The 14,633-nt window shown below is 44.0% G+C and overlaps 1 protein-coding gene across 1 annotated transcript in view; it reads left to right on the forward strand.

Moving 5' to 3' along the window:
* ADAMTS2 (ADAM metallopeptidase with thrombospondin type 1 motif 2) overlaps positions 1–13,063 on the forward strand; it is a 173,300-nt gene extending 160,237 nt beyond the window's left edge. The window contains exons 18-22 of the mRNA XM_027898924.1: positions 367–499; positions 2,289–2,496; positions 2,839–2,968; positions 3,967–4,056; positions 8,419–13,063. Of these exons, the coding sequence (XP_027754725.1) occupies positions 367–499; positions 2,289–2,496; positions 2,839–2,968; positions 3,967–4,056; positions 8,419–8,882 (1,025 nt within the window). The 3' untranslated portion in view covers positions 8,883–13,063. The remainder of the gene's footprint in view (positions 1–366; positions 500–2,288; positions 2,497–2,838; positions 2,969–3,966; positions 4,057–8,418) is intronic.
* The last annotated feature ends 1,570 nt before the right edge of the window (positions 13,064–14,633 follow it).

Consider the following 14,633-nt stretch of genomic DNA (forward strand, 5'->3'; position numbering starts at 1 on the left):
TTGCAGTGTCAGACTCCTGCTTTTGGGGCCAGATGTGAACCCCGATGCTGTTCCCCAGACTCATGGTCAGGCTGCAGCTCTGGACTGTGTGACTGGGCAGATGTGCAGAATGTTTTTGAAATGTCAGATGTTGTTGTTCTTCTTCTCATTAAAGCCTGTGGTAAAAAAAAAAAAAAAAAAAAAAAGGGTGAGCAATTCTGGCTGTTAAATTTGCATGAATACGTGTGAATTTGGTGCGGTGTCCAGCTCCTTTGGGAACGTGCAGCGCCTGCTGCACCCTCTGACAGTGTGTGTGCAGTCTGTTTGAAACGTGACTCCTCTGTGAGATTTACCAGTGCTGAGGATAACAGGAGTGTCTTTCTCCAGGCTACCAGTTCACCAAGTACGGCTGCCGGAGGAAGACGGACCACAAGATGGTTCACCGGAGTTACTGCGAGTTGATCCAGAAGCCCAAGCCCATCCGCAGGGTGTGCAACCTCCAGGAGTGCTCCCAGCCCATGTAAGCGTCCCTGCCCACAGCAGGAAGCTGATTTTACGCACTGAGAATTGACTGTGTCAGAACAAATGTGCAGTGTGCTACGTAAGGAAACCAATGTCATCTAGACTCTCAAACCCAATTCTTCCTAAAGTTCATATTTTTGGACAATTAAACACAGGAAAAAATATGTGACCTGTTAAATTTCTCTGGCTTCCTTCATACAGCATGATATGCCTGTTATTACCTTCATCTTTGCTCTACATAGTCAAGTGTTATAAATATTCTAATTTACATTTTACAGGTGATTTTTTTGACTGGCAGCAGGTTATTCCTGCCACATGTAGGACTCATAAATTCCTTGTGCTGCTACTGTAACAAGAAAGGAGTGTGTTGATCCCAGCTTTTATCTCTGGGGACCAACTATAGATTCCAGGAATCACAGCAAATAAATAGAACATATCACCCAATATTTCCTAACTTCATTTCAAAGAAAAAAATATTTGAAAGAGAAAAGGCAAGAAACTGTGCCCCATAAACTCAGCATGGTCAGGGCTTAACATTTATTTATTGGAAAACTGAAGTAATGACCTAACTCTATCTCAGGCTCTCTGGAAAGACTGTATTCTCCTTTCAGCTGCAAATATAATTGGACTCTGGTACCACAAAGACTCAATAGGATCCTAAATTGTACTTGGATCCCTGAAGTTTCAGTCACCTCTGTTTCCATAGAATGTCATTGGAGCATTTTGCTCTTGTACATAGGAGAGGCAATTATTTAAAGAGTTTTATGAAGCTCTGTGACACCCACTACACTAATACGCTGCTTCTTCACCACTGGGATAAACTCCTCTTTGTATCAGAAGTCACATCAGGAGTCACGGCTTTGTGCTCCACAGCACTCACTTTTCTCCACAGCTGGGTAATTTCGGTAGGTTACAAAGAGAAAGTTGGGTGAAATACTCACTTTTTGTTTAACTGCAGCCTGTAGTGCAGTGCCTCATGCCCATGCTACTTCCTGACTATTTCTAAAACCAGGATTTTATGAGTACTTTAGGACAATGCCTTCAAACTCAGGGTATTTCATCAGACTGTGTATGTTTTTTGTTTAAGTTTATCCCATGAATACTGTTTACATGGAACAACATTTCCATCTTCCAGATCTCTGCACTCTGTAAATATTTATAGACTGCTGTATACCTTCTTAATTACAACCCAGCTTTCAGCTCTCTACGTAAATGTCCTCTGGTCCTGTCTGTTCCTGTTGCTCTTCTCTAAGTTCCCTACAATTTGTAGCTGTAATTCATGAGCTGGTTTGTTTTGAAGTACACCACATTACAAGTGATAGGGTTCATTTTCCAGTGGCCAAATTGACTTACACGTTATGAACTCGGACATCGTGGTTTTCAGTGCAGTGTTGCCTTCCCCAAAACCAAACATTTACAATGCTGGGGACCCCAATTCGCCCAATCTGCACCCACAGCACTGGGCAGTAGCTGGGTTTGACAGTTCTTCAGCTGATGGCCTCTAACACAACCAAGGGTGTGATCCATGGAGTGCCCAGACACAGGCCAGGCTGCAACTGTCTTTCTAGCCCAGGTGTTTTGGCTTCACTCCTATGGGAACCAGCTGTGGGAGTGGCTGGTGGATGTTACATTATGAGACAAGGCACATCTCATGCACTGAGACCTGGGAGGCTCAGCAGCACCCTTGGGTGCTGCTTTTGACATAAAAACGTACCATATTTTTATGTGCAGTCTTGTAAAGGTCAGCTTAAAATCTGACTCACCTTCCTCTCTTTTCACCAACCCAGATGGGTTACAGGAGAATGGGAACCTTGCAGCAAATCCTGTGGGAAAACAGGGTATCAGGTGCGATCAGTGCGATGCATCCAGCCCCTCCACGACAACACAAACCGCTCTGTCCACACCAAGTACTGCAACAACGACCGCCCCGAGGGCAGGAGGCCCTGCAACCGAGAGCTGTGCCCAGCACAGTGGAGAATAGGACCCTGGTCACAGGTCAGTCTCTGGCTGGAGGTCTCAAAGCAACTCATTTCTGGCAAGCAATGCCATCCCTGGCACTGTGAATGGATGCCTCTGTGAACAGATGCCTCACCATTTACAGCTGTTTGGTTGTTGCTCAGACCACAAGCTCTTTCTTGCAGTGTTTCACAATTACCGGTGCGCCACAAAAGTGAGGGGCTCTTCCTCCTGCTTGGTTACCGTGGGTACTGCAGCGGTTCAAATGACGCCCCCCTGTCAGCTCAGACCGAGGGCAGTAGCTTAAAATTCAGAAGCTAAGTTTCTAAAGCGTTGTTCCCGAAGGAGTGGCTGGGGTCTAACTGCTGCCTGTCCCTCCAGTGCTCTGTCAGCTGTGGCAATGGCACGCAGGATCGCCCGGTGCTGTGCCGGACCAGGGACAACGCCATCGGCCTGTGCAAGGAGAGCAAACCGGAGAATGTAAGGATTTGCAGACTACCTCCGTGCCCAAGTAAGTGCCTGTCCCCCACAGCATGTGGTACCTGTTGGGAAAGTGTTAAGGTATTTATTTGCGATGCCCTCGTTGAATTTATGCCGGTGTGCCGTGCCTGGAGTGGCAGCTCTCCACAGTCCCTGTTTTGAGCAGGTTTTCCAAATGTAGAGCTCTTCTATGGCCATTGGGCTTCTCAGCCATGTGGTCAGTCTTTTCCCCTGCTGGGGAGCACCACTTGCTCCAGAACAGCAAGAGAGTCTGGGGCAGACTCTGGTACAGTGGGGATGGCCAACAGCTGCCCTGGGTGAGGAGTGCTGCCCAAGTCCAGCCCTGCACCCCTGAGAGCTGCAGGCCTTGGCAGGAGGCTGCTGGTTGTGGCTAACCGAGGGCATCATGTACAAAGATGCCTCTTTGCTTTCCCCATCTCCATTGACAGTTCCAGGGTTTTTTTACATTCTGTCAGACACGAGTCATCTGCAGGGGTTATCTAATTCAGTTTTTTTAAAGCTGTAATTAATTTTTCCCTTCTTAATCCAGAACAATAAGACCTTTATCCTTGTTAGCTTTTCAGCTGTTAGCAAATGATGCCTATGAGATCATTTTACATATTCCTATTATTAAGTAATTCATATTTTTCTTTTATTCTTGATGTGTTTCTCAGGGTAGCTTTTGACTCCTAATTAATTAGAAGCAAGCTGTCAATTATGGTCTCCAATACAACGATTTTAACAAGGCAGTGTAACTAAACCAGACTGCATGTCTCTGAGGACATTTGTCACACTGCCCTGAGAAGTGCTGCTGGAGAACTGGCCTTCGGGCTGTCTTTGGTGTTGGCTGCCAAGAGCTGGGCTCCAGTTGTAGCAAGTTCCCCAAACATCACCCTCTGCCCAAAACTACAGAGCTTGGTCATAATCCTTCCCTAGGCAAAGCTCATGCCCTTCTGACAGGGCAACTGCTTAACGCTGTCTAACATATGTTGTGTTATGTGTTTCTTTTTTTTCCCCCCTCTATTCAAGGAAATGTTTCTGATCCTTCAAAGAAAACCTACATGATACAATGGCTGTCAAGACCTGATCCAGACTACCCCATCCAGAAAATATCTTCAAGTAAAAGACCCATTTATAACTCTGCCTTTGCCCTTAAATGCATGCCACATCGAGTGTGGACTTTGCCTTTTGCTCTCTTCTTCTCTCTATGCGGAAAGTTCCCTTGACTTTGCCAAGTTTAAATCTTGGGCTGAATCTGTTTTTTCACACCAGGCACTTGGTGCTCGGTGTCTTTCTTCTCTGGAGCTTGCGTAGCACTGGTGGTGGAGGTCTTGAAGTGTTGGATGTGTGAAGTTGGATCTCCACAGTATGTTGCAGTCCTCTGAAAGGGAGCTGGGATCGGTTTGCTTGTTGCTTGGTGATGGTGAAAAAAGGCTCTTACTGGTTCCTGATGTTCAGTTTGATCAAGCAAAACTGAGAACTTATTGTGAATGTGATCACATCACAATAATGACACCTTGTAGTGCTAAAGTTCTCCTTTATCTAAAGAACCCGAAATCTCGTAACTCTCTGGTTTCAGTTCGCAGACAGGGTAGCCTGACGAGTGGAAGAATTTTTTCATTCCATTTTCCTTTGCGGGGCTGTTGCTTTCCTCACCCTTGCCGCTCAGTTTTTTTTCATTCCTCACCCTCACATTTACGTTTGTGACCCGTGGAGGGCTCACTGGGAAGCAGGAGCCGAGTTTCTGTCGGTACTTCCCGTGCTGCTACGACGCCGCCGGCTCTCGCCAAACTCCCGGTGGCGGTTTGGGGCGTTTTTTCCTCGAGAAAAGCTGCATTCGTTTCATTCCCATCGCACAATTTTTTGCCAGTTTTGCGTACTTTTCACTCTAGAAACAAACCCTAGGCAGAACAGGCACGGTCCATGTTGAGGGTTGCGTGGTGGTGTTTTTCTTAGCGTGGCGGAGGCAATATGATGTTTTCATGACTACGACGTCTCCAGCTGCTCAGCACGGAGCTGTTTATACTCATTACATCCTTGGTCTTTTTTCACCATGTGCATGTCTGACTTGACTGGTATGGCTGTGTGTGTGTGTGTGTATGTGTGTGTGTGCTCTTAGATGTGTCAACTGGCAAACATAACAGTGTGAACTACTACAGAATTACCTCAATTTTTATTGCTTTTTTTTTTTTTTTTTTTTTTTTTTTTTTTTGCTTAGAAGAAGAATTTTAGAAAAATGCCTTAATGTTGAAATGTAAATGGCATTAATTTACCAGATCCAGCTTTAAATATGAACAGTACACTGGTACCTTGAGTTAATCTTCATATGGAGTGTTTTTACTTGAATGATAAGTATTGGAAGGCAGTAAATTTAATTGGAGGTTAATTTGCACAGTGCATATCCATATCTTCATCAAGACAGGATTGTGGCCTGACTTACTGAAACTTAACTGGCATTCGTGCTTCACCTTCCGTGTTTGTGTTGAAGATTTGGAATTCACAAGTCATAAACCTGTTCGTGACAGTCAGTACCAATAGTAGAAATTGTATCAACTGTAAAACTGCAGTCTTGGAGCAAATTACTACCTTATTGCTTTGATCATATTTTTTGGAAAAGTGGCATTTTTGAATCTTTGGGTCGTCAACAGTGTAGCACTTCAAACTTGTCATTATCATGTGATCACATATTTAAATTTTGCTGTTAATATGATAATTTCCTGAAACATGTTAACAATTTACATGACAAGGTGAAAAAGCAAAGACACGTATCTGGCACTGAATACTGTTATGTAAAATAATTGGTGTTTAACTGTATAAATATATTCATGACTGTTACCTTTAAATAGACAATGTTTAGTGATGTTTCAAGAGATGGGTGGCTATAGAGAATGGTGCAATAAGGTATCTGGGCATTGTGCACTATGTCTATATGCACTTTGGTTTATCAGGGATATTTTATTAGTGTTTTGTATGTATTTAACATAATATTAAAGATGTGCCAATTCAGTTTGCTTTTCAATATTTTTTTATGAGACTAATGTGTACCAAAGTGACTGTGAAACTGATTTATTTTTTTCTTACTGATGTTTTGAATATATACTTCCAGTCTGTCATGCATACTGCAAGTAAAAATAAATAAAAGTTCAGCAAATCTGGATATTTTGCTTTGGATAGAGGATCAAAATTTCATTCTGACATCCAGAAGTTACAGAGTTTATTTATATAACTTATCAGATGTCCCTAAACTTATTACATAACGCAGGTTTCTCTCTGTTGTACTTTTAAGCTTGACATTGCATATTTTTAATAGGAAAAAAAGGCATTTTTCTAAAGGTGCTTTTAGTGATCCTTACAAAGCCAAGAACAGCCCTGCCTTGTTGAAACCACGTTTAAATGTTGTTATCTGTTGGCTTTTATTCTGCAAGGCATTTGGAGGAACCTGCATAAGGGTCATGCAACACAAGGCAAAGTGTTCAGAGGGGACTCTTATGGGGTATGTAAAAATATATATAAAGCTGTGTAGGCACGTGCAGGCCTTTGTATGGAGCTGTGCATGCAGGTATGAACACTTCCAGCTCTTAAAGGCTGGTTTGAAAATTTGTCCAAAACCAAACCACTATTCTTAGGTTCTTAAGGAAGTAAGTCATTCCTTATTTCCAGCAGTGTTTCAGTTTAGCATTTGAAAAATACGAAAACAGACTGGTGCATTTAAAAGTAGGAACCAGAATTTTGCTTTTCTGCAGCAAATGCAGCAATCAGTCTATAGATACAATGTAAGGGAGGTGTTTTGACTTTCCTCAGCCAGCACCAGTTATTTTTATATTTATCTATTTTTAAAGCAGCAGCACCAGTCATTAGTTTATTTGAGACTGATATGTTTGCCAATTAAACTCCTACAATGCCCTGGTTTGTTAACTGGGGAGGATGAGTGAAGAGGCAGCACCTACGCCTTTCTGAGTTCCCTCGGTATCTGAATCTGCTCTGCTTCTCTCTTGTGCTGTGAGGGTGCTGACACAAGTCAGTGCTTGTAGCAGGAGGGTGAAATATGAGCTCCAGTAAGAGGCTGACTCTGCCATCGGGTGCACTCTAAATAAAGGCGAGTAATTGGAGTTACTCATCCCTTACTGTAAGAGTAGGTGGAAATGTAGTAAGAGCAGGGAGAGAGACAGAAGTGATTTCATCTGTCTCAGCACTCTGGTCACAGAGAAAATGTTTTGTTATTCATGATGCCAAATGTTGGTCAGTCTGCCTTTCTCCTCAGCCCTCTCCTCTCCTTTGAGGATTCTCTCATCATGGGCTGGGTGTTGGGATTTTTCCTCCACTGCAGTGTCTGGCTCTGTTACTTCATCCTGGAGGCACAGGAGCTGAGGAGTGTGTATGTAGGAACAGAGGACAGGTAGCTTTCTCTCCAAGGAGCCTGCTACCCCCTCACCATTCATCTGCCACCAATTCATATGGTCCTCTGCCTCCTCTGAGCAGAAACCACAAGGGCTTGAGTAATCTCTGAGTAGGCTTTTATTTATGTTTCTCAGGCAGTAACAGTGTTTGACCAGTTCAGCTTTAATGCCTCGGCCTTCAATTTGCCACCTGTATTTCAGCAAGATCAGGATCTGCCGTAACACCTCTATTGTAGTGCGAATTGTCATAATAGCTGTTGGCAGCTTAAAGCTTATTGACTGTCATTACTTCTTTTTCATTACAGTTTTTCAGTCAGTGACACAAAAATGGGGACTTGTTACTGCTGGGTCTCCCAGTTATTAATGGACTGGCTTGGCTCCATCACGCTGGAGTTTGTTGTTCCAAAAATGCCAGCTCCCTTCTAGGAGGAGGAGAAAAGCCTCCTAACAAATGCACTGCTTTTCTCTCCAGCAAGGGACATGCTGTGGCAAGGCTGTTGTTTTGAGAGTAGAGGCACCTGGCGAAATTATCACTCCAATGGGAGATGGATTAATTCTGAGAATTACACGGCACACATCAAAATCAGACTTTCCTGAGATGTTCCAGATAAATATAAGTTACACCTGACTGTGGTTAGTCACGGTGAGGATGTAGAAAAACATTAAAAGGAGTGAAAGGGGAAAAAAAATAGATTTCTTAATATAAACCCTGATTACTTTCTTGGCTTTTAACAACATAGCACTATCAGTGTGTTTTGAAATTTAAACCAAGCCACATTCATCATGACTGCACAGTGTTTAGGGCAGCACTACCAGAATGAGAGGCCAAAAATCTGAGTGTTATGATCTAGAGCCTGGATGAGGCTGGTGCAAACAGTTCAGATCAGCTTTTGCAGCCCTCGAAGGGAGCTGAGTTTTAGGTTTAATATTAATCCTGCTTCTGCTTATAGAAGGCTCATTTGCCAGTTTCACATCCCACTTTAAATATCAAACCCTCTGCCCGCTGCCAAAGCTTCAGCTGTGTTTCTTCTTCTGATTAATGTGGAGATGCTCTTTATTTATCTGTTCCCTTTTTCTCTTTCAGAAGATCATTGCCAAGGAGACAAGTCAATGTTTTGTCGCATGGAAGTTCTCTCTCGTTACTGCTCCATCCCTGGTTACAATAAGCTGTGTTGCAAGTCCTGCAACATGTACAGCAACGTAACAGAGGGTGGCAACGTCACCGATGCCAATGTAAATAAGAATAATGTCATTGAGGAGGAGCTCCTGACAACCCTCAGCCCTCCCACGGGAGTGTCCACCACACAGTCTGCCACCAGCCCTCCTCTGGTTTCCAAAACACGTGCACCCCCTTCCAATGCAACCGAGGAGCACCCAGAAATCAACGCAGTGGATGTTCCCTATAAAGTTGATGGGCTGGATAACGAAGTACCACAGCACAACATCATTACACGGAGGAGGATACCTTATGAAAGGACAAGGAATCAAAGAATTCAGGAGCTGATTGCCGAGAAAATGAAAAAAGAGACTCTTAGGAAAACAAACTAAAATGGAAATATGGCACAAACGACATTTTTCTCTTATAGAGATGTTACAAACACCATAGTATTGCCCATGTTGTAGAGACTAAAAATGGGGGGAAATCAAAGTGGTGCTATGGCAGAGATGCCAAATTCTCAAGCCTACTATAAATGGAAATGACAGATTGCTTGCTAAGTGCTAATCTGAACAGCTGGATGGCTAGGTTAGGTGTACAGGGTACGGCAGAGTATTAGTGCAATATCCCCACAGTGTTCCACTGAATCCAAACAAACTATAGTACTTAGGCCAGGTTAGCAGGTTTCTTGGTTATGGGCTCTTTTAAGTCTTCTATGCCTGTGTAAAACTGCTTGGGAATAGTAGTGGGAGTTACACTTAGTATGGAGGAGTGCAGTCCCGAGACGTAATAAATCCCTTTAACACTGACAAGCAGGTGGTCAGCAATCCTGTGATGCTTCTGTGCATTGCATAAACCCCGGCACTAACACAGCCTGGTTCAGGAAGGCGCCTCAGGATGTGCCAGGCTCAGTTGGACTGATTTTGGCAGAGCTGCCTCTGTGGTCACAGCTCACCGTGTGCTCACGTACCTTTCTGAACCAGGTCTGTGTTAGAAACTATACAGAAAATCCTGTAGCCGTATATTTATGTGTAAATTAAAAACCGGCAAACAGTAGTTTTCATACTTCCATAAACAGTTCCAAAGGATTCTCCTAAACTTTTGGATGCATGCAAGACATTTTAGTAGGGTAGATCTTGGACTGACAACATCCTAGTCTTTCTGTTTACAATTATCCATATTTTTGATAAATTCCTGTAATGCAACAGCCTCAGTGATCATTGTTGGTTGGTGCTTTTTTTTTATTGGTCTGATTTTTTTTTTTCTACCCACATTCTGGTTAACTTTAAGATGACTGGATTCTTTGGTGCTTTGTTAAGAAAAACATTTCCCCTCCCTCCATAGGCTGAGGTTTCCTTCAAGGCAATAATTTTGTATTGTCTTCCTTTCCTTAGGAGAGCTTTATTGGTGCAGAAGTGAACAACTGTTTGCTGTGCCCTTACACAAACACACACACGTGTAATCACAGCACCAGGTCTGCTGGAAACTTTAAGATGTATAACCTGGCAACCCTTTGAGTACTTCCTTTCCCCTCAGGGTCATCATGGTTTTCATAGGTCATTTTGAATTCCTGGTTGGAGAACAGAAGATGAATTCAGCTCTAATACCACCAAGACAGGGAGCATGGACTGGTTCCTGCTGTGGGTGGCATCTGAGCAGTTTTTTTCCTGGCTGGGACTCTTCCACTTGTTTCCTCTTTGCTGGTAAACCTCCTGCAGAGCCCAGGGCTTCCCTGAAATCATACTTTTACCACTAAGTTGGTCTGATGGCTCCCACTTCAGATTTTCCAGCCTGAGAGTTAAGATCTCATCCTGCAGCCTGAGCTGGTCTTGGTTTGAAGCAGTGCCATCAATAAGCCCGTCTGTACAGTCACACAAATTTTGGGAATGTGCTGTGCTTCTAGCAATGTGAGAGCTCTTCTCTGCTCTGGCTGCTGGCAAAGAGCTTCACAGGTCTTGCAAGATGAACCACATGTGGCTGCCTTGTGCCCTCGACCACCACAATTCGAATGAGCTGCCCAGGCTCCTCTTCCAAACAAGCCATTCCTGCTGGAAAGGAGGTGAGAGCCTGCAGGAACCTCAGACTTTGCAGCACCTAGATGTGGAACTGTTCTGGCCTGAACTGTGGCCAGAAGTCTTTGAAGCACAACACCTGGTCTAGGGAAAATGGAGATGCTGGCCAAAGCAGAGAAGGAATGTTCTCAGCTGGCGTGGTGGCATCAAGCGCCCCTTCTCACAGAGGACCGAGGTGATACAACTGGAGCAGCTCAGGTGGTGCAGGGATGGGAGTTACACTGAAGACCACGAGGACAGGGAAGCATAACAGGCCTGGTAAAAGTCCAGAGCACTGGGAAACATCTCCTGGGCCGAGCAGACGTGGCAGCAGCCGTGGAAGCAGAAGCCAGCGCAAGGCAACAATCTATTCTGGTTTTGAAAAGGAAAACTCAGGCCCGGCAGTTTGGCAGCACAGCAGCAGGAGTCCCACCACAGACTTTTAACTCCTGGAACGCTGAGAGTGTTCCTGCAGTCAAAGGGTGCTTATCTTTAGAGTCCTGTCCCAGCCCTGCTCCGTGGCCTGGCTGCTGACGCCTCGTGCCAAGGGATTTGTGGTTGCTTTACAGACAGGACAAGTTTCGGTAACAGCGTAGGGTCAGGTCACGTCTGTGCAAAGCAGAGCAGCGTAGAAATGAGCACTGAAGGGAAAAAAAACCCCACCATGCTATTTATAAGCAAGGAAGACGTGTCTAAATCAACAGCATTCCAGCTGCTGTGCCACGGGAGACACAATCTGTAGCTGGGCTCCCAGCCTGCAGTCATCAGTATTTCTTGCCTTCCACATTTCCTTTACACAGATGTGGTTAGTATAAAGCTCATCTTTTCCCCTTCAAGTTAATATTCTTTTAGCTCTGTGGACAATAAAAATAAGCCACAGCCCCCCAGCTTTTTCATAGCCTAGAAGCACATCCAAGCATACGAAACTTAGGAAAAACCTTACAAACTCAAGGGTAGAAAGGGTTTGGGGCTGGAGAGGTAGAAATTTGCTGCCTGGATGGTACTAGTCTTAGTGTCTGGGGAGACACATTGCTCTGACCTCCAGAAGCCCCAGATAACTCATCTAATAGATTCTGTTCTGCCTCAGCTTTTGGAATAGGCTTAGTCAACCAGGCAATGTGAAGAAAAACAGTGCCCAGGAGACAGTGCCCACAGCTCGAAAAAAAGCATTTTTCCAGATAGGGTGGAAACTTCTGCTGCCTCAGGGAGCAGGAGCAGCCTCCCAGAGGGCTGGTATGGTGCTACATCAGATCCAGTGTTCATCAGACCCGATGCAATGCCTCGTGGCATCTGCATTTAGGAAGGGCTTGCTCCCTTCTCAGTCTCACTTTTTTTGGTTATTTGATTTGTTTCTCACAGTTTTAATTCTACTGAATATTTCTCTAGCTGTTATTTGGGGAACACTGAAACAGTTTCAGTCTAGATTGCTCAAGACAGTGAGAGGCTGATGGTCCATCTCCTCACGGAGCAAAGCCACCAGCTGCTTTACCTTCGCAGTCTTGCTGTACTGGGGGTGGAAGTTAAGTCTCTTCAGAGCAGGAAAGGTGCCTTCTTTTCAAGCTGCCATGAGTTCTTCAGAAGGTGGGTTTTTTCAGCAGTTCCCCGTGATGGTTGTTTCCTAAGAACGTGTTCATCCCTTCTACTGGAAAACACAAACACAGGGCTCTGTTGATAAAGAAAAAGCAACCTCAGGCAGCAGGTGGGGGTTTCCTTTCAACTGATCTTTGTTCCACGTCATGTAGTGGAAATTTTTTTTTTTTTTTTTTTTTTGCTTGGTTGGACTTTGACAACTGTTTCATCTTTTTTTAAAATGCTGTACTTGGGCAAGAGCATCGTCATAATGTGCCTTCTGTAACCAGTTTGCTGTTGCCCAGGTGCTGCATTTTGAGACATAATGAGCAGAAAGTGGTATTTTAACGTAACCTAATCCCCAGAAACTAGAGTAGGCTTATAAATAAATATATTCCTGCAAAGAACCGTCTTAGAGATCTGAGAGCTAAAGCACTGTGCTCCCATGAAGCAGTGCATTTGTGACCTAACCATGCAACTACACAGCTTTTTTAATTGGCATTTTTCTGCTGGTCTAAACTTAAAATCCAAGTGATAGCCTCTCAAAAAAAAAAAAAAAAAATCCCAAACAAATTCTGTTTCCCCTGGCTCCAATCATCTGCCATTTTTTTCACCAACATTCCATTAAAAATTTCTGTCATCTGAGTGCATCACTTTTTATATTCATATATCCATTCAATATTTAGAGTCTCACAACATCGCCATAGAATGCTTTCAGAGATTTTGAGAATTCTAGAAATGGTGCTTTACCAGTACTCAAAGGGTTTTATGTTTTATTTTATTAAGTAATGCATTTAATGTCTTATTTACTCACCTACAGTGCACAGTATTAGCTATGTTCATCTGAGTATCTATATGCAACTTCCATTCACTTACATATGCCTTAACAGAAATTGCAATAAATAGCCATTTCTTGTATATTAAAAATGTATATACAAATTAGAATCTTTAATTTTATAATTTATTAAATTCAAATGTCTGTGTTCTTTTGCAAAAAAAAAGTGTTTGGCTTTTCCCTGTGCTTTTTTCATTGAATTAACATTATGCAGAGATGCTGGAGGAGGAAGAACCAGCATCTTCAGATTCAAAACCAATTCAATCTCTACAGCTTTATCTTAATGAAGTGGGATTGGGATATACCTGCTGCCAAAGTCCTACATTACTGTTACAACATCCATTATCCAAGGCTAAATATCATGAAGTCACTGGACCAAAGCCTCAGTTGATAACTGCACAGAAATTAATCAAACTCACTTAAACCTGCTTGGGGCCGAAATCCATCCTGGTCCATGCATCATCTCCTTAAAAGGCTCAGTTCAGGACTGATGAGTAAATTCCACTTGGCATGTCCTATTGATAAAATAATTGATCTTTGCCATGAAATTCTTTTGCATACATTTTCCTGCCATATCCTGCACACTCAGAGCCAGGTTCCCTTTAAAGCATAATTGCGTCTCTCCCATCTAATTGAAGTTTGTTGCTTCAGGATTTGAAAGATCCCTGTTTACTGTGATTATTCAGTGAGCACCGTGCAGTGCATTCATGCCCCGCATGTTCTTTGATCAGCTAACAAACCACCTCAGCATTTTCCATATGGAAAAGTCATTTACTTACTTAAATGCCCTGATAAAACAGCAGACCAGCCCAAGCCTGGGGTTCATTTACTCTGACAATTCATACAGTATTGACAAGGGTTATATTTAATTGCCTTTTGTTTTCACAGCCTGAAGATTTTGAGATTTTTAGAGGGGCCATAGGAAAGGGTCTCATGTTCATACTCCAGACACACCCATGGTGGTGGCAGACATGTCCAACACCCCTCCTTCTCCCCTTGGTCTGAAATGCCAAAAGATAACACCCACAGGAGGCTTTCTCTTCCTCTCCTGGCCTACATCAGCTTTTTATCCCCTTTGCATCTATTCTTCAGATTTGGGCAATAAAAGATGCCCATGGGGGAGCCCAGGCATTTCTCCAGCTCAGTGCACTGTGTGTATTAAAAAAAATAGCAGCTCAAGGAACAATTCCAGGCCTGGGAAGTTGTTATCCAGGTTATCCTCAATTCCACCAGGCAGAGGGCAGCCCTCCCAAAGTGCTGTGCAAATCCGACTGCCCTTTCCCACAGCAAGGTGGGCACAGGATGATTTCCAGGCTCCCACCCGGGGTTCTGGCTCAACGCTGGGCTTTGCCCACAGGGGTCAAAAACTGCTTCCAGGGGATGAATGCCTGGAAACCCCACGAGAGCTGCGTGTGTGCAGGTGGATATGTGTCCACGTGCATGGCTTGGCTCTGCTTTCTCGCCCTGCCCTCCTCCATCAGCAGCTTCCCAAAGCCCAGCAGAGACCGAAGCCGTGGAGCCACAGAACGGCATCAAGTGCAAGGGCACTTCTGAAAGCTCATTACAGGAAGGAGCAGAGCAGGACGACACAAGTGGCAGAAACCTCATCGTAGTTAATCCGCTGGTTTTTACGGCTCGTCAGCAGAGCTCCCACCAGCGAGGAAATCGCACTTTGCGTCCGTGCAACC

Source organism: Empidonax traillii, unplaced genomic scaffold (assembly GCF_003031625.1).
Source record: "Empidonax traillii isolate 1590-97213 ecotype Southwest subspecies unplaced genomic scaffold, ASM303162v1 scaffold630:size906685, whole genome shotgun sequence".
Lineage (NCBI taxonomy): Eukaryota > Metazoa > Chordata > Aves > Passeriformes > Tyrannidae > Empidonax > Empidonax traillii.